Source organism: Budorcas taxicolor, chromosome 16, assembly GCF_023091745.1.
Source record: "Budorcas taxicolor isolate Tak-1 chromosome 16, Takin1.1, whole genome shotgun sequence".
NCBI classification, from domain to species: Eukaryota; Metazoa; Chordata; class Mammalia; order Artiodactyla; family Bovidae; genus Budorcas; species Budorcas taxicolor.
The window spans coordinates 39690253-39710307 of NC_068925.1; the positions used below are offsets into that span (position 1 = coordinate 39690253).

The 20055-nt window shown below is 39.0% G+C and overlaps 1 protein-coding gene across 1 annotated transcript in view; it reads left to right on the plus strand.

The window, feature by feature from the left end:
* The window catches only part of FMO1 (flavin containing dimethylaniline monoxygenase 1), a 38879-nt gene that overhangs the window by 15901 nt on the left and 2923 nt on the right, over positions 1-20055 (plus strand). The window contains exons 3-7 of the mRNA XM_052653758.1: positions 6438-6626; positions 9645-9807; positions 14205-14347; positions 17407-17606; positions 19362-19717. Of these exons, the coding sequence (XP_052509718.1) occupies positions 6438-6626; positions 9645-9807; positions 14205-14347; positions 17407-17606; positions 19362-19717 (1051 nt within the window). The remainder of the gene's footprint in view (positions 1-6437; positions 6627-9644; positions 9808-14204; positions 14348-17406; positions 17607-19361; positions 19718-20055) is intronic.

The following is a 20055-nucleotide window of genomic DNA, read 5'->3' on the forward strand; positions in this document are numbered from 1 at the left end:
TATTCATGTGGGCCAGACCACAGTTCCTAAAGAGGAAGCAGACAAAGGTTGCAATGGAAAAGAAAGCCCGTTTCTTTTCCGGGACGGGGGAGGAGTTGGCAATATTTCAAAAGAAAAGAACCCACTTGTGAGCACCAAATCCAGTGGCAGCAGGAGGCAAGTGTGGAACATCTGTTCTACAACCAACTCTCTCAGGCTCTGGAGGGGGAAAGGGGGCTTAGAACAGTAATGCTAAAGGCTGATTGTTCAACTGTAGAGGAATAATTGAAGAAAAACATGCCAGGAATTATCCTGTCGCTCATAACTGATATTACTCTTAGAGTGTTTTAGGTTAGGAAGGAGCCTTGAGAAACAGCCTTCATGTAGAACCACACTGACATCATCTAGAGGTAATTATGCTATGCTGACAGAAACACATTCTGCTTCACCCTTCACATCTCTGTAACAATAATCCTCCCCTGGAATGACATTCTTCCTCTGTGCACCAAGGTCTTTCCCTCCACACATGTACCCTTTTGCTTACTCCAGTTATTGAGCACCCACTATGTGCTTTGTGCTGTGCTGTACTTAGTCACTCAGTTGTATCAGACTCTTTGCAATTCCATGGACTGTAGTCTGCCAGGCTCCTCTGTTCATGGGGATTCTCCAAGCAAGAACACTGGAGTGGGTTGCCATGCCCTCCTCCAGGGGAATCTTCCCAACCCAGGGATCAAATCCAGGTCTCCTGCATTGCAGGCAGATTCTTTATCAGCTGAGCCAGCAGCGAAGCCCAAGAATACTGGAGTGGGTAGCCCATCCCTTCTCCAGGAGAACTTCCCGACCCAGGAATTGAACCGAGATCTCCTGCATTGCAGGTGGACTCTTTACCAGCTGAGCAACCCAGCAAACCCACGAGGCACCTTATGTATCATATATTTTTGGATTCAGTGAGGGCAATGATTAAGTATAATACTTTACCCCTTAAATCATTGAAGGTTTCTTTAGGTGTGTTCAGCCTAACCCTTACGGGGGCCAAAATGATCCGTTAAATGGATACCTTTTTACTTCTTCTTAAAAATTTATTTTTTAAGTTCAGTAATCTTAGTAGGTTTCATTTTATTCATATATTAAACAAACATTTATTGAATTCATATCATCTTGGAATAGATCCACCTGATAGGCCCCTACCCTCTCATGGGGTTCCTCAAGCCTTCTCTGAGGTTTCCACAGCCCACTTGTGCTGTAGATTTGAAGACAGATCTACAGATTGTGGACAGACTATATATAGGCAGTGTGACTACAGGGAAAGGAAGTGACAAAGTAAAATGGGCTCTGACTCTTCAAAGGAGAGGAAAAGAAGGAAACAGTTGTTCTTGAGAACAAGAGCTATGAACAACCTAGCTCAGGGTTCCCCACACTCAGCATTGAGAGAAAGTCTCTAATGTGTCTATATAGTAGTCACTTTAATTATCATTTTATATCCATTTTTTAAATGAGAAAGGAGAGACCTCTGACCTGACAAAGCTTTCTTCCCATTGCCAACAATCTTCTCTGGAGGACACAGAAGTTGAGAAAGTAAATCTCCATGATAATTATAGAAAAATAATACAAAACAGTTAATATTTTTTGAGAGCTTATCAGGCACTGTTCTAAATGCTTTCAGTTCAGTTCAGTCGCACAGTCATCTCCGACTCTTTGCAATTAGAGCTATCATTTCATTTTATCCTAGGGTTATACGTACTATTGTTATTCCTATTTCGAGAGGAGAAAACTGAGACACAGAGAACTTAAGAAAATTCCCAAGGTCACCCAGCTAAAAATGTTCTGCTTAAATATGAACCCAGGCTGTCTGACTCCAGGACCTGTGCTGTCAAGAACTATACTCCATTCATTTCCAGAGTCTGTGCCATAGCTCAGGAATAAGGGCATGCAAATCCTGGACTGTTCATGAAATCCCATGCAGTGTTCTACTGAATATAATGTCCTTACTATTGTATTGCAGCACCAAGTGGACCAAGAAGCCAAAAACTCCTCCATTCTTGCCCTTATTATTTCCCCTTTTCCCTCCTCTCATTCGGGCTTCCCTGGTGGCTCAGACAGTAAATAATATACCCGCAATGTGGGAGACCTGAGTTCGACCCCTGGGTTGGGAAGATCCCCTGGAAAAGGGGACCCACTGGAAAAGCTACCCACTCCAGTATTCTGGCCTAGAGAATTCCATGGACAGAGAAGGCTACAGTCCACAGGGTCACAAAGAATTTGACATGACTGAGCGACTTTCACATACACACATCTCTCATTCAGTTGCCCCTTCAAGACAAAAATGTTTTCCCTAAGTGCCCTCATCAACTCTCAGGAAAAACATGCATCCACACACAGCATACCATGACAACTGGCAGACTAACATGGAGAGAATGCCAAGAGTGCCCACAGCCAGGGGTCCCAGTGGGGCCTGGGAATCACTGGGACATTTTTTTCACCAAGGCAAAACCTGGAGGGGAGGCTTAGGACTTGCAGACCTCATTCAGAAGTGCCATGGACCTGTAATCTCTGTATATACCTTAAACACACCAGACCTTGTGTTTTTACCAAGAGAAACAAGCAGAAGAGGAAAGAGACAGAGCATGCTGGATTCCACCCTATAGGCTGACATCTGTGATACATTCTTTCACAATAGGCTTCAGTGTTTCCTGTAAAGTTTTCTTCTTCCTGCTTTTACAATTATCTTCCAAAATTTTGCAAAACAAAGTTGGTTTTGGTCTCTTTATTTTCTGTTTTTGTTTGTGGGTTCAATTGTTTTAAGGTCTCCATGGTTTCATGACTTATCCAGTTTCAGTGAGTCGCCACTGCTCTTTGATTTTTAAACATGCCATTAATAAATGCTTTAAAGTTTCTTGAACTATTTTTATGAAAATCTTTACAAGATATTATATACATCCCTACCCTTCTTTAACAGTGTATATTCCAAATTTAGCCTTTTATTACTGCTAACTAGAAATCAGCAGTATTAACAAAGTATTGTTTACAATATGATGCTCTCAGATGCCAGAGAAAAGTGAATGAGCTTTGGTCACACACTGACTGATCCCAAAATGTTTATAACGATGTTTTTATCCTTACTCTCTAATTGTTTCCCTTGCTATTTGCTCTCACTTCTCAATGTTACAGCTCTTTAGAGCTATTCACATTCTCTTCATTCCTATAACCCAGAAGAAACTTGATCATGTTTAACTATGTAAAACCAACACTAAATTTAATTCTAATACCTGGCTTCAAGTTTAAGGATGGTCTAAAGCTGTGCTGTCCAGTAAGGTAGCCACCAGCCATGTGTAACTGTGGAATGCAGTTGATTTGACTAAGGAACTGAATTTTTTTTATTTCATTTAATCTTGATTAAATTTTAAAGCCAATACTCAATTCAGTTATTGGTGAATCTTTAAACATTTGTTAACAATTTGGGTATGCAAACCCACTTTTTCCAGTGAAAATTTAGCATTTGGATTCAGATTTGTAAAATATACACTAGACCTAAAAGACTTCATATGAGAAAAAAAAGTTCATACTTCATTAATAATTTTGATTGATTACATATTGAAATTATAAAGTTTTGGAACTATTGAGTATCCTCTTTACCTTTGTTAATGTGGCTATTGGAAATTTTTAAAGTGCATGTGTGGCCTACTTCCCACTCTTACCAGGTAGGACTGCTCGAAAGTCTTGTTACTCAAAGCATGGTCCATGACCAGTAGCATCTGCGTGTGAACTTGTTAGAAATACAGAATCTCAGGCTCACCCAGACCTACTAAGTCCACATGTACACATTAATAAGATTCCCCAAGCAATTCTTAATAAGATTTAGAAGCGCTCATCTAGAGAGCTGTGATTCTCAAGCTGTGGAAAAGAATCAGATTTGTTTGTTTTAATTTCTAAGGAAGTATAGACACTTATATTTGTGAAATACAATAAAAAGAGCTATAATAAGGTGAAAATGAAACAAAACATAAATTCAAATTTCTTTGAAAGTATGTACAAGACAATTACTGTAGAGAATCACTATTATACTTGTGATTTTTTGCCGAACAAAACATTATGTGTGAAATACCAGTTCTCCATTAAACACCTATAGCCACACTTTCTCTATGCATTGTACATATTAATACTTAAGGCTTATAATGTGGTAATTAAGCTTGCTTCTTGTTTGTCATTTTATCTAATCTGGATTGGATGGGTGACAACACTCCTCCCAAGACCTGACATATATCTAAACCATTTCTAAGTTTTGTTTAACAGCACACATAGAGAAATGAGGCTCACAGAATATAAGAATGGAATGTCCAAAAGTCTGTTCTATACATCTGTGTCTCTTGGACTCTGTGGGAGAGGAAGAGGGTGGGATGATTTGGGAGAATGGCATTGAAACACATATAATATCATGTAAGAAACGAATCCCCAGTCTAGGTTTGATGCAGGACACAGGATGCTTGGGGCTGGTGTACTGGGATGACCCAGAGAGATGGTATGGGGAGGGAGGTAGGAAGGGGGTTCAGGATTGGGAACACATGTACACCCGTGGCGGATTCATGTTGATGTATAGCAAAACCAATACAGTATTGTAAAGTAAAATAAAGTAAAATAAAAAAATTTTTAAAAAAAGAATGGAATGGAAGAAGAAAATTCAAAGCAACCTCAGCAAGCTCAGGATATTCATTTTCTTAACTGCTATCTAAAGTGAAGCAAGTGGCACTGTATTTTTAAAACTTATCTTCAGTCCTTTATCAGTAGTAGTCAGTTCTGACCATTTATTCTGTAAAGTTGTAATCAAATATCAATTATCCTCCAGTCAAAGAAAATAGCTTATAGCTTTTATGCACTTTTGGGTAACTGTTTTCAAACCTTGAAATGTCACACACTGTAACGGAGTCCTACTCACATGACTACTACACAGTTCAAATCCCACACAACTCATCACATGACTTAGACAAAGACAAGATGGATCCCGTTCATCACTAAGGGGTCCGCATGTGTGAATACTGAACAATGTCGAATTATTGCTATAAAAGTTTTAAGATGCTTACCCTCAATTTCTGTACCTAAATTGTCATAAACTGGTAGCAAAGAGTTCATACCAGTCTGGCTCTTTGAACAGCACTGCTTTAGATCTTCCGACAGAATAAAAGGTCAGGATTTAAACAGTCATCTTTCTCGGAAGCCATTTAGATTTTAGTTTTCTAGATGTGTTCTGGATAAATAAGACTGTCAGATGTGGAGCCACAGATAAGCAAGATAAGGTGAACTCATCAGTTGATGGGATCTGTATCATTAATTCAAACTACAAAGATATGTTATAATTTTATTTTCTGTTATCACAACACATGTCCCATTTCATACAGCTCTAGATTCATACCTTTCGAGGGAACAAAGTATGTCCTCTCCATATGTGAGGTTTATGTTCACATTTCTACTTGATTATAAAAATGATTTTTATTTCACAGGAAAAAGGAACTATACATATCCAAGATGGCAAATAATATTAAAATGCTAAGAACTTTCCCACTGAAATTAGAACAATCCTTTATAATACATCCAAAAAAACAGAGACAATGTATACACCTAAATGAGTAACTAAAACTGCCCACTATTCAGCCTTGTGGTATTAGTTGTCTGAGATGTTGTTATTTGCTAGTTATTTAAGTTCAAACTGGAATGGGAAATTCTTTAGCATTTTGCCATGCTTGCAGTTGTCCAGTCTGGAAACCCTTGACCTGCTTCTTCTCCCAAACCTTAAATCTAATCAGTTTCACAATCCTATGCATTCTACCTTTCTGCTACCTAACAAATCCCATCTCTTTCACTTTCAACTGTCATTGCTTTTGCTCAGGTTCTCATTGGCAATTGTGTGGATTTGTATTTCAAGTTCTTAACTAGCCTCATTCCCTTCCTTTCCAGATCCCTTTATCTTTTATAAAACCAGAATTATCTTTTCAAAATTTAATATGAATCACTTCCATCGATTTCTACAAATTCAAATTTCTTAATTTTAGATACAAAATCCTTCATAATCTGAATGCCCTTTCTCCATAATCCTTTTGACAATACTCATGAAATCAACATACCTAGCAACCATTCATCATCTAGAAACTACTTCCTGAGTCTGGTGTATTTCCATATTCTCCTTTATTTTGCAGTAATACTGTGTAAATCTAGACAGGTAAGCTTATCCTATGTTTGTTAGCACATAATGATGAAATTGTAATTCTGATCATGATATTCATCATTTTTCAGGTTAAGTGCAGGTTACCAAATCCCATTAGAAAGTAGAAGGTTGCATGCATAAATTGTCTGGGTCACCTTAATCTTAGTCAATGTTTCAAATGTCTAAAAATTAGTATTCATTTCATGTGTGTGCACGCAATATGCACACATGCATACACACTCACGCGCATGCACTGCTTGTACAGGAACATGTTGAAGAAGGCAGAGCCAGCCTCTACAAGTCTGTGGTTTCCAACAGCTGCAAGGAGATGTCTTGTTACCCGGACTTTCCATTCCCAGAAGATTATCCAAACTATTTGCCAAATTCTCTACTCCTGGATTATCTCAAAATGTATGCAAACCGGTTCAACCTCCTGGAATGCATTCAATTCAAGGTAAGAAAGGCACAAAACATCAGTTAGCAGTCAGGAAGTATTTCCTACCTATTTTGTGTTATCTCTCTCTACCTGGGGTTCTATAAATAAGAGAAAGAACTGGCAAGACCAACAACACCCGGTTGGATTCTTTTCCCCTTTTACTTACAATCACCCTAAGTAAATCTGGAGGTAGAAGTGAATACTTGGTTTAAGGATTCACGTGTAGAATTTTTTCAGTTTGCAATGCTTCCATCCAAGTATCCAAATGGACCTTAAAAATGTCAAACTGCATTTTCAGTTTGGGCCAAATGCCTATACACAAGGACATTGAGAACTTCCTACCAGCTCCAGGGCTCTCCCTTTTTACTGTCCATTTATAGAAATGGATGTGTGCACTGGCTCATACACAAGAGAATCTCACTGTTTGAAGGAAAACCTTTCTAGATATCTTTGGAATTAGAAAAATCTTTGACATTGTTCTTCTCATTGACCATACCCATCTCCTTTCCCATTTTAGGGGAAGAGACAGGAGGTACGTAGAAAGACAGAAGCAAATAAATATATCCTCTTTCTTTCTTCCTGTTTTTCCTTTCTCTGCAAGAAACACATGAAAATTCATGTGATTCTCTTCTCCCATTACCCTCCCTATAAGAGGTAGGGATGGTTAGGAATTCATGGAGAATTACACAGAAAAAGTAACATGAGTGGAAAGATTGGCCAAAACAAGTACCATGTAAGATTCACATGCACAACCTTTAAAGTGTTCCTGATCAAAATGAAATCACTATCTGTACCTCCATATTCATTACAGCATTATTTACAAAGGCCAAACTATAGAAATAACTTGTGTCCATTGATGGATAAGTGGATAAAGAAATGTGATAGATGATTAATAGATAGATAGACAGACAATGGAATATTATTAGCCATGGTTAAAAAAAAAATTCTGTCACTTGCAAACACATGGATGAACCTTGAGGGCATTATACTAAATGAAATAACTCAGACAGAGAAAGACAAATTTGTATGATCTCATTTATATGTAGAATCCAAAAAATAAAAAGGGACCTTCCCTGGCAGTCCAGCAGCTAAGACTCTGAACTCCCAATGCAGGGGGCATGCGTTCAATCCCCAGTTGGGAAACTAAAGATTCCTCATGCCCCTGAGGCATGGTCAAAACAAACAAACAAACAAATCCAAACTCATAGAAATAGAGAACATACTGATGGCTGCCAGAAGTAGGCTAGGGAGTAAGGGAAGGTGGTCAAAAGGTATAAACTTCCAGTTATAAGACAAATTAGTTCTGGAGATACATTCTATATTGTGTAAATCAATTCTGGAGATGTATTGGTAATTATACCATACTGTATATTTAAAAGTTGCTAAGAGAATAGATCATAAAAGTTCTTATCAGAAGAAAAAAATTGTAACTATGTGGGGTGATAAATGTTAACTAAATTTATTGTGGTAATCATGTTACAATATGCACACATGTCAAATCATTAGGTTGTACACTTTAAACTTTTACAGTGTTATATGTCAATTATATCTCAATAAAACTGGAGAAAATTAAAAGTACTCTAGTTGTCCAAAGAATATTTCATCCTACTTCCTTATTTCCCATGAGACAGAGTAAAAATAAAACAGTACTATAATTGATGGATATAATCCACAAAAATATTTTTAATGTATCAGAATTTCTGAACCTGAAGTATTTCCTTTGCTACATGCTTTCCAAGCCTGTTTTAAAAAATATATATAAAACTGGATGTTCACCAAAGTTTTAAGAAAGTACACACAAGCAGCTGTCTGTGAGAGGTTTTGTTTTTCCTTCCTCTCTATACATTCCAAATTTTCAATGATAAATTCAGTATTTTCAAGATAAAAATAAATTTTATCTTGAATGATTTTTTAATTACCTGAAAATTTACGTTTTAAAAAGATGATTGCTAATACAAATGTAGACCCCAACAAGCACTTCAAGTATGATAAACCAGACAGTGAACCATTAAGTGGGACTTGAGAAGTCTGTCTTCTTTGAAACCTGAAGAGGAAAATGAGGCAGCAAAGTCTCTTTCATGCTTTTAAATTTGACTTGTAAATTTCTTTTATATATATTCTGAATCAGAACCTCACACCATGGATATACATGTACTCGAAGAGAACAAAAATAGACTACAGTTGACCCTGGAGCAACATGGCTGATTAGAGGTGCCAACTCTGCACAATGGAAATCTCCCATTTCCTCCATTTCTGTGCTGTCTCTGTATCCACAGTTCCACATCCATGGAATCAAACACTTATGAATCCTGTTTACTGTAATATTTACTGTTTTTTAAAAATCTACATATAAGTGGACCTGCACAGTTCAAACCCATGTTGTTCAAGAATCAGCTGTATTTGAAATTCAGACAACTCCACGGAAATTCACGCATAAAACGAGCACTTTTGCACAGTTCCCCCAGTCAGGGCAAATCTCAGTACCATAGCCTATAAGGCCTTTCATAAGCACTTGTGACCAGATTTATATTTTCAATTATATACTATCCATGTTTCTATTAAAGGAACTGTTGAAAAGAACTGTCTCTTGAGTCCCTTTGCTGTTCACCTGAAACTACCACACCATTTTTAATTGGCTATACTCCAATACAAAATAAAAAGGTTAAAGTTTAAAAAAAAGAGTTGTTTCTATGAGAACTAGACATGGCAGATAAAGAATTTCAAAAATACAGAAATACCTAGGTTATAATCTTGGTTCTATTACTCATTGTGAGAACTGGAGCAAATCACTTAAAATTTTTGGACCTTATCACCTCTCTTCAATACCCCTCTACAATTCTAAGTTTAGAATACTTCCATCCAGAAAATTGTGATTAACCTGAGAGCCCAGTTCAATATCTAGAGTTATGCTTATTATATTTATAGTATAATAAATATATATGTGCTCGAGAATATTTGAAATAATTGGCATGTCAGCCAGCAAGCCCTTTCTGGAATCTTGAAAACTATTAACCCTGTCTATGATTCTTTTTTCAGACAAAAGTCTGCAGTGTGAGAAAATGCCCAGATTTTACTGCCACAGGCCAATGGGAGGTAGTCACTCTGTACGAAGGGAAGCAAGAGTCAGCCATCTTTGATGCTGTCATGGTCTGCACTGGGTTTTTTACTAATCCGTATTTACCACTGGACTCCTTTCCAGGTATAGCCCTTTCTACAACTGACTTTAATTTGTCTTATGTGAGCCACCCTGATACTGGATTGTTCTGGAAATACATTCCTATTGATTTCCTCCATTAAATAGTTAAAGTAGTGAGGTAAGAGGGTTTATTCCCCTGACCAGTGCTATTTGGGCAGATTTTGGTTTTCATCAGTTTCAAACAAGTTATGAGTACCAAAGAGCAGAATGAATAACTATGAAGCAGTTTTATGCTTCACTGAAGTTCAGTGTCCATCTCTAAGTAACTGGCAGCACCAGAAAGCCTTCTAAGACATAGGAGGCCTAGACAGTTTGCTAGCCTCAGCAGTCGTGCATTGACAAAGGTGAGAATAGAGGTCACAAGCGTCAATCCATGAATAAAGGGAAAAATAACTTGATTTTTGTTTGTTATGTCTATGGGTCATGGCAGTTAACTAGATCGAAGGTTTATGGCACTGGTTAATAGTCACCAGGGGCATAAGTCTTGGGAGGCAAATTAAGACATCTTTGGGCCTCAGTTTCTTCACCTGGCTTTTGCAACCATGGTTCCCTTATGTCAAATTTCAATTGGATTACAACTCAGAGGGAATAGGAAATCCAGTGGTTTGGTTTATTCAGTCTGCAACAAAGGATTCAAAAGGTTCAAACTTTAGCAAATTTTTCTCTGAATCATCTAAATATCACTTGTAGTGATCACAAGACTCAGTTCACAATTAACTCATCTACCTCCAGTGATACTTGGTCTGCCCCCAGCAGTTACTGAAGTCAGGCCATGTTAAGATAAAACATATCCTGAAAACTGTCATAGACTATAATCATTGAATTGGAAAGCAGTCCAGCCTTCTTCCTGGTGGAGGAAACTCTTCAGCATCCCTGAGAAAGACTCAACAGCCTCGGCTTAAATGCATTCAACTATGAATTCTTTCCACTTCACCCATTTCTTGCCTACAGAGAAAATCCCTGAGTAGGCAAGTTACTCCAACTCCCAGGTAGGAGTGCCTGGTACAGGATCACTCCAAGAATCCAGAAAATTTCACGACATAGAGAGTACACTGTGTTTATTGCTAAGAATACAGAAGTGGATGAGACAACACATAGCCTGCACAAAAGGAAAGAAAAGAGATTTACAGGGGTCCAGTGGAGGAATTGCAGTCTACATATGACCTGTAATGACAGCAATACTCACTTTACAACAAATTCATGTACCTGAAATGGTCCTGGACCTGCCCTGCAGATGCTACTCAAGTCAGATCAGATTAGGATAAAGTATAGCTTGAAAGCAATGGAGCCAATGTGCTCAGTTTAAATAAGAGGAGCTTGGGACCCAGGAGGTATAGATTCCAGGCTATACAATTAAGAAGCTATGATTCTTTTGAAGTTCATAAGCAGGATGATTGGGTGTTCACACTGTTGCATGACATGTTCAGTTCAGTCGCTCAGTCGTGTCCGACTCTTTGCCACCCCATTAACCTCAGCACGCCAGGCCTCCCTGTCCATCACCAACTCCCGGAGTCTACCCAAACTCATGTCCATCCCATCCAGCCATCTCATCCTCTGTCATCCCCTTCTCCTCCTGCCCCCAATCCCTCCCAGCATCAGAGTCTTTTCCAATGAGTCAACTCTTCGCATGAGGTGGCCAAAGTATTGGAGTTTCAGCTTCAGCATCAGTCCTTCCAGTGAATACCCAGGACTGGTCTCCTTTAGGATGGACTGGTTGGATCTCCTTGCAGTCCAAGGGACTCTCAAGAGTCTTCTCCAGCACCACAGTTCAAAAGCATCCATTCTTAAGCACTCAGCTTTCTTCACAGTCCAACTCTCACATCCATACATGACTACTGGAAAAACCATAGCCTTGACTAGACAGACCTTTGTTGGCAAAGTAATGTTTCTGCTTTTGAATATGCTATCTATGTTGGTCATAACTTTCCTTCCAAGGAGTAAGCATCTTTTAATTTCATGGCTGCAATCACCATCTGCAGTGATTTTGGAGCCCCCCAAAATAAAGTCTGACACTGTTTCCACTGTTTCCCCATCTATTTCCCATGAAGTGATGGGACCAGATGCCATGACCTTAGTTTTCTGAATGTTGAGCTTTAAGCCAACTTTTTCACTCTCCTCTCTCACGTTCATCAAGAGGCTTTTTAGTTCCTCTTCACTTTCTGCCATAAGGGTGGTGTCATCTGCATATCTGAGGTTATTGATATTTCTCCTGGCAATCTTGATTCCAGCTTGTGCTTCTTCCAGCCAGCATGACATGTGCTCTCTCCTAAACCTTGTTAGGACACCAGCACATTACCCATCAGACGTAAAAAAAAAAAAATTATATAATCTTGGGTTTTCCACTTAACCTTTCTAAGCCTCTGTTTTCCTTCCTAGAAACTGAGGTTTGACCTACCTTACCCAACAGCATATATCACAAATCAAGCAAACAGAACTCTATCAGTATTTGCCATCTTTCTCTATATCCATATTACCAGCCACCACCAATTGGTTATTTCAAATCCATGGATAAATTATTATTAAGGAGCCTTTGAGCACTAAAATTTCATGACGTTAGACTTGAAATGGAGTCCTCTAAACCTCATCATCTCTCTCTCTGCCCCATAGCAGATTTGCATACACCCTGGAGTAGTTGTTAATCGTCACAAAAATTAAATTCATTGAAATTAGTCAAAAAAAACATGTCATCAGTTCTGGAGGCAATTCTAGAAGAAAGTGTTCCAAAAAGTCTTCATAAATATAATAGGTATTACAGCTGGAATAAATATATAACTTCCCAAGGTAACTTATTTTAATTCAGAAGCCATATACATTCAGCTACGTTTGCTAACACAGCCCCTTCACCTAACAAAAGTTCTTGCTCTGTTCTCCTGTAATATAAGTGGGGAAAGTATTAATCTGATAGAAGACTCAGCCACAGAGTCTCATATTTGTCCACTTGTGATCCAAAAAAGCCTGATCCAGAGAGAATCTAAGACAATCTAACATTCACAGATAATTTTATTATTCTAATTAAACTTGTCCAGCTCTCCATTCCTGGCAGTTTCTTGGATCCATATTGGGTCAAATGTTGAGTTAAGTCAATATTTGAATTTGATTGCATCATTGCTAAATTCAAACTGATCTAGATTGTGGTTGGGTTTTAACTGAGATTCACGTTAGACTTCTAAAGATTTAAGGTGAAATAGAGTTACTGGCCTTGGTTAAGGCCCAATAATGTGCCACTAATGTGCCACAGCGTCCATATCCTGAGAAATCACTGAGAATCTAGATGTGCTGTCATATTTTCTTTTTTTAAAAAAAGTTCTTTGCACAGGATGTATTACTTTTGATTGTTTTATGCAACCTAAGAGTACTTTCCAAAACCCTCTACAAGCATTTGATATTTCAATAAGATTTGGCATCAACTGAGATGTTTTATCTAGTTCAAACAGCTCTGATCCCAGTATAACTAACGTAACTCCTTTTTCTGTGAGCCAACTCTGGCTGACTCAGCAAACCTAGCCTGAGTTACCGTCAGTCACCAAAGTAAACACACAAGGATCTTTCACATAGGGACCATAATTTTATTTCCTTTTTTAAAAAAAGTTTGGTTGCACTGGGTCTTTGCTGTGGCGCTCAAGCTTCTCTTGTGTCACATGGGCTTAGTAACCCTGCAGCATGTGGGATCTTAGTTCCCTGACCAGGGATCAAACCTGCATCCTCTGCATTGGAAGGCAGATTCTTAACCCCTGGATCACCAGGAAAGTCCCATATTTTTATTTCTTATTTCCCATATCATCTAGCACAGTGTCTGGCACATAAAAGATATCCAAACATTTTGCTGAATAGAGTGGAAGCACTGACTCATAGTTCAATTTAACTTCTCTGCTCTTTCTCCTTGCTTATGAAAAGTTCTAAATAATCAAATTAGTAAATAGAGTATTTCTGTCCCATTCATTTCTATCAAATTTTTATAAGTAACGACTTCTTGTACTTCAGCTTAATAAGTCTTAATACCATGATTTTTTTTCTTTCTTTCCTTTTTTTTTTTTTTTTAGCAGAAAATTGTTTACTGCAGGGCAAAGCAAGGATGGGTGCTCATGCTCAAAAACTGAAATCCCCAGTGGGCTGGGGCCGGGGGGATTTTTTTTACAGTGCCATGATATTTTAACTTAGTAATCATCTAGTAGGTAAAACTCGAGGGCCATCTAATGAGATGGAGTAGGTATCTCCAAAAAATAATCATGTATCCGTATCTTGCATAACTATGTATCCATGTTTCAGATTTTCTTAAATTGAGTATGCTATTAAAACAACCTAAGTCACCCATCAAAAGAATGTTATTAGCTGAATAATATATGTTTCATTCACAGATCTTGTAAACTTTCTATTTGACTTCCTTTTTTTTTTTTCTATAGGTATAAATACTTTTAAAGGCCAGTATTTCCACAGCCGAGAGTATAAACATCCAGATATATTTAGGGACAAGAGCGTTCTTGTTATTGGAATGGGAAATTCTGGCACAGACATTGCTGTGGAGGCCAGCCACCTGGCAAAGAAGGTATTGTTCTTGGTGTTACCTAATGAGGGGCTTTATCTTAAGATGCATGCCTCAAACAAATGTGTTTGACATCATGATAAATGATGAAAGGAAAAAAGAATTCCTAAAACACACACACAAACAGATTTTTAGGTACTTTTTTCTTGAATGTTCATAAACGTTACTATAAATTCCAGGTGTCATTTTTCCTCAAAAATTCGGGTTCTCTGACTTCCTATTTTTGCTATTTTCCCAGCCAAAGTGAGTTACAGGAAGCATCTGTTTCTTACTCAGTCCCATGGGTCAGAAAATTCTGGCTAAGTTTTTCTTACTAGGATCTTCCATTTGCTCCTTCCTTTCCTTATTGATTGCCATCATCCTCATCAGTTCCATACCACCTCACGTGGGGTCTATTACACAGTCCTCCTCACAACAGTTATGGAAAGAGTTACTATTACTGGGGCTTGCTTATTCTGTACCAAGAACAGCACTAAAGGCTTTACTGCATGACCTCAGCCAATCATGAAAACAAGCCACGAAGTAGGTACAAGACTCCTTAACCACCAGTGAAGAAGCTGAAACCCAGAGTTAAACAAGCTGCCTAAAGGCACACCACCAGCAGCTGGTAGAGCCAGTCCTCAAGCCCAAGTCTCTTCCATTCAAAGCCCCTGCTCCTAATTCTGCCTTAAGTGCCTGTACTCCTATCCCAGTCCATCCCCCTAAAACACGACAGTCCATCCAGATCCCCAACCACCAACAAACAAATCCTCTGAAAAGACTGCTCTCCTTATGGCACTCATGTTAAAAAACTAACAACTCCTCCTTACCTAAAAAAAAGAAAAAATCATAAATTACAGGGCTCTCCATCACCTGGTCCAGATCTGCCATTTTAACTTTATCCTGCGCTACTTTCCCACATGATCATCAACTGAAAGCTGACTGGTCTCCTCTGTGACCTTTCCCACCCCCAAGCTTCTATTTTCCCCTTCATCCACACCATAGCCCTCCCTTCTGCAGTGCCCTTTTCTCTTTTATTACAATTTACACTTATGTTCCCAGATACCTCTACCCAACACAAAATCATCTCTCCAGTATGAATTTATGTAATAATTGAAATTTACACTCCTCAGATGGCACTTTTATTTCTTGGTGTTGCTCATTACCTTTTATGAGGTTTCTCAGTTGGCGCTAGTGGTAAAGAACCTGCCTGCCAAATGCAAAGACTTATGAAACACAGGTTCAGTCTCTGAGTTGGGAAAATCCCCTGGAGGAGGGAATGGCAATCCCCTCAAGTATTCTTCCCTGGAGAATCCACATGGATGGAGGAGCCTGGCGGGCTACAGTCCATAGGGCCACACAGAGTCAGACATGATTGAAGCAACTTAGCGCAGCACAGCAATTACCTTTTATATATAGGTAAAATATATAGTATGTATTATTTATAGTATGTATTTTCTTTCCAACTATGCTATAAACTCATTGAAAGCCATTCAGGCAACAAATCAATATTAGTTGTTGAATTCTGCTATACCAAATGTTGTGCCAGGCATGGAGGCTACACGGGAGAACAGAATAATCAAACAGGATTCCTGCTGTCATAGATGGTATAGTCATGGGGAAAACAGATGCCAAGTAAATCAGTGTAAATAATTAGATCAATAATTGCAAGAATGAGGTATGAGGAAATTGGTATGAGGAAAAACAATTGGGAGTGTGTTCCTTTCTGGAACTTAAAGGAAAGAACTCGATGATTGGTTGACTGATTTGGAGAAACTTAGCAATTTGGTAGTTATGCCAAAGGAAGGGAAAGGAGGTTCTGAAGCAAAAATCAGCACAGGCCCATTCACAATGACCACCACATGTGAGTCATACATTACTACTTCTATTTCTCTAACCACTGGAAATTTCTTCAATCTGAAAACATGCTTTGGCACACACCATTTCTATATTGACAAAGAAACTCCCCTTGTTTCAGAATATAATTCATTTCTACCAAAATATCATATCTGATTCTGCATCATGATGAAGAAAGGCAGGTGCAAATATGTCTAATGTCAGAATTACTGATGTGCTCATAATTCTTGCCACCATAAGGCTCCATCATATTATTAGGCTTCCCTGGTGGCTCAGATAGTAAACAATCTGCCTGCGATGCAGGAGATGCAGGTTCTGTCTCTGGGTGGGGAAAATCCCCTGGAGAAGGGAATGGCTACCCACTCCAGTATTATCAAGTCAAACAAAACGTATCATAAAAACACTAACACTCCAGCTATGGCCACCATGCCCCAGTTTATTGGAAGAAAACCAGGCATTAAACCAGTTGTTTTGTATTTGCAAAGCAACAGATCAGTTGACTAAATTTTTCAACTTTTAATAAGTTATACAGACAACTCCTTGTTGTATAGGTTCCAAAGCAACTATTAGCTTAATGAACTATGTCAGCTGGTAAACTCAAATAGTTAAATAATCTGTTTTTTAAAAATCCACTAAAACTAGTTGTATTACTGAATTTTACTGTCAGTTCTAACAATGTTTATGTTGAAACTCTTTGCAGACATCTTTTTTTTTTTAAGCTGCACTGCACAGCATGTGGTATCTTAGTTCCCTGGATAAATCTCATGCTTCCTGCATGGGTTTGATCCAGAAAGGCAGAGTCTTAAGCACTGGACCACCAGGGAAGTCCCTGCAGACAAGTTTCAGTTGCATCCTTGCCCTGCTCTTGTTTACAGTCACTAGCATACAAAGTTGTTATCACCTGTTCACTATCTTCTCACATGAGATTCCAAGTTCCTATGGCCAACCACAATATATAATTCACCATGGTGTCTAGCACTGAGCCTGGCAGATAAAAAGTGCTCATTAATATGTGCTAAGGCATTTTAATACTCTAGATACTCAAACCATTATCTCAAAAGAATAACTTTAAAGTGGGAGTTAGAGAAGCCAAAACTGTCTTGTCAGGGAGGTATTTTGGGGGTGGCTGGCTATTTGGTGCCTTTCAATTCATGAAACTTCTCATCTCTGACAGAACCAGCCCTGTTCACTGTGTCAAACTGAGTGACCTCTTTGATTGCTTCTAGGTGTTCCTCAGCACCACCAGAGGGGCATGGGTGATCAGCCGTGTCTTTGACTCAGGGTACCCATGGGACATGGTTTTCATGACACGATTTCAGAATACATTCAGAAATTCTCTTCCAACTCCTATTGTGAATTGGTTGATAGCAAGAAGGATGAACAGCTGGTTCAATCATGCAAATTACGGCTTAATACCAGAAGACAGGTAAATACGGAGGGTCTGCAGAAGGCTGTTAGGGAGAAGGGGTGTTGGTCCTTCCAGCAACCATAATACAGCAACAAGACTGAGTATGAAGGAAAACGTCATATGAATTACTTAGTCATAATGGCTAACTGTTTTTAGTGCTTGGTAAGTAGAATTATGTGATACATAACTGTCAACAACCCTTTAAAGAAAGCCATATAACCTCCCTTTCAGAGTGGGTATACTAAGACTTAGGGAAGTTCAGTCACTTGCCCAAGTTAATCTAGTACCAAGCAGACTCTGTGACCTTGGCAAGTTACATAAACCTTAGTTGCATCAATCAAAAGAGAAAAATTTGTCTATGACTCTTCCAACAAAAGCAACACATTTGCCTATTTCACAGTGTGGGAAAAATTTAATCCTTCACCATCTTTCAAAGGACAGTGCCTTCTTCCCCTTGTCAAGATCACCTTGATTTCATTCTTGTCCTTTCAGTTACAACACGTTGCTTAGCCCATTAATGAGAACCAGTGGTTTTATTTTACTTCCTCATTCATTGACTCTGTACATTGATATTCCATTGCCTGGGTAGTACCACAGCCTGGAGATCCTGTCTGATCTTCCCCCAGATTCCACGCTGGACCAGGATGGATCAGGTGGCACCCAAGCCGCCAGGGTTGGTAGGCAGCCCCCTTCCTGCTACATGTGCTCCATTCCTCTGGTCTCTTCATCTTTCTCTTATGTACCTTCCTCTCTCCCTGCTCTTCTAGTCCTGCTATTGTCTCCATTTTTTCCTTTCTTACCTACCCTCTTCTGTTGCCTAACTCCAGGTCCCCTAGGAGTTTTAAACTTCACCAGAGCCTTTCCTACCATAAGCTTGATTTAGCCTAAATGGCCAGTCAAAAGACTTTATTTAATCCCACAAAGCCTAGAAAATGTAAAAGAAGCTGAGGAATTATAATATCTTCCCTGGTAGATTTAGCTAATCCTTTTTCATTTCCAAAGTTCTTAGAAATACACTATTTCATATGTTCTTCATCCTACCCAATCAACTAACAAGGATGGCAAGTATTAGCATCCCTATTTTACAGGTGAATAAAAGAAAGCCTACAAAGATGAAATGGTTTTCCCAAGCTCTGTTAAGTATAAACATTTGGACACAAAGCCACCCTAGCTACCTCCTGCTCCAGAGCTCCCTCCATTTTATCACATTGTCTGTTTCTGTGCATTCGCCATAAGCCCAAAATGACTCAGCTTACTTAAAATCATCTTGCATAGCATTTGCTTTGTGATTCCAAAGACACAGCCAGAAAAGGGTGATTCCAAAGGCATAGCCAGAAAAAGCTAATTCTGCCCTGGTTCCTTTTAAACACATGCATGTTTTCCTTGTACAATTGCTTCTGAGGAGGAAAGAGTTTCTAGCATTTCTCAGCAGATAGAAAAGTCCCTGGTTTCCCTTGTGGTTCTTCAGCATTCAGCTATCTCTAAAATGACAGGGATAGCTGACTGCTAGAATTCAGCAGGAGAAGGAGAGTTAGAGAAAACTCTGACCTCCTTCTCCCCAGGCTTCTAAATTCTTGTAAATAGTAAGCATGGTTCCATCATCCCTCTTGGTCATTCATGAATCCACTCCCACAGAGGTAATTTCCCACAGTACTGTTACCTCCTGCCTAGCTGAGGGGCGAGACACAGAATGAAGAGGAGAAGGGGAGGAGGAGAGAGGGCTGGCTGCATCAGTCCCTGGCAGATCTCTTCCTTGTCCATTTTAATGTCTAGGGTACAGCTAAGAGAGCCTGTGCTAAATGACGAGCTCCCAGGCCGTATCATCACTGGGAAAGTACTCATCAAGCCAAGAATTAAGGAAGTGAAGGAAAACTCTGTCGTATTTAGCAACACCCCAAAGGAAGAGCCCATCGATATCATTGTTTTTGCCACTGGATACACTTTTGCTTTCCCCTTCCTTGACGAGACTGTAGTGAAAGTCGAAGATGGCCAGGCATCGCTATACAAGTACATCTTTCCTGCACATCTGCCAAAGCCAACCCTGGCTGTCATTGGTCTCATCAAACCCTTGGGCTCCTTACTACCCACAGGGGATACGCAAGCTCGATGGGCTGTTCGGGTCCTGAAAGGTAAGTGTATAAGAAATAGGAGAACATGGGAATTCCCTGGCAGTCCAGAGGTTATGACTCCACATTTCACAGTGGAGGGCTCAGGTTCAATCCCTGGTTGGGAAACTAACATCTCACAAGCCACATGGTGTGGCCAAAGTAAAATAAATTAATTTTTAAAAAAGAAATAATAGAATATATGTGTTCAGTTTACCATGTTATTTTAGATACTGGAAATTTTGACTTTTCCCACCTCCCATCTAAAATAATAGAATTTTTAAAGCAAATCCATCTATTGTTCACTGAATTACAATATCATAATGAATTTGTGCCAGTACAAGCACAGAAGGTAAATCATG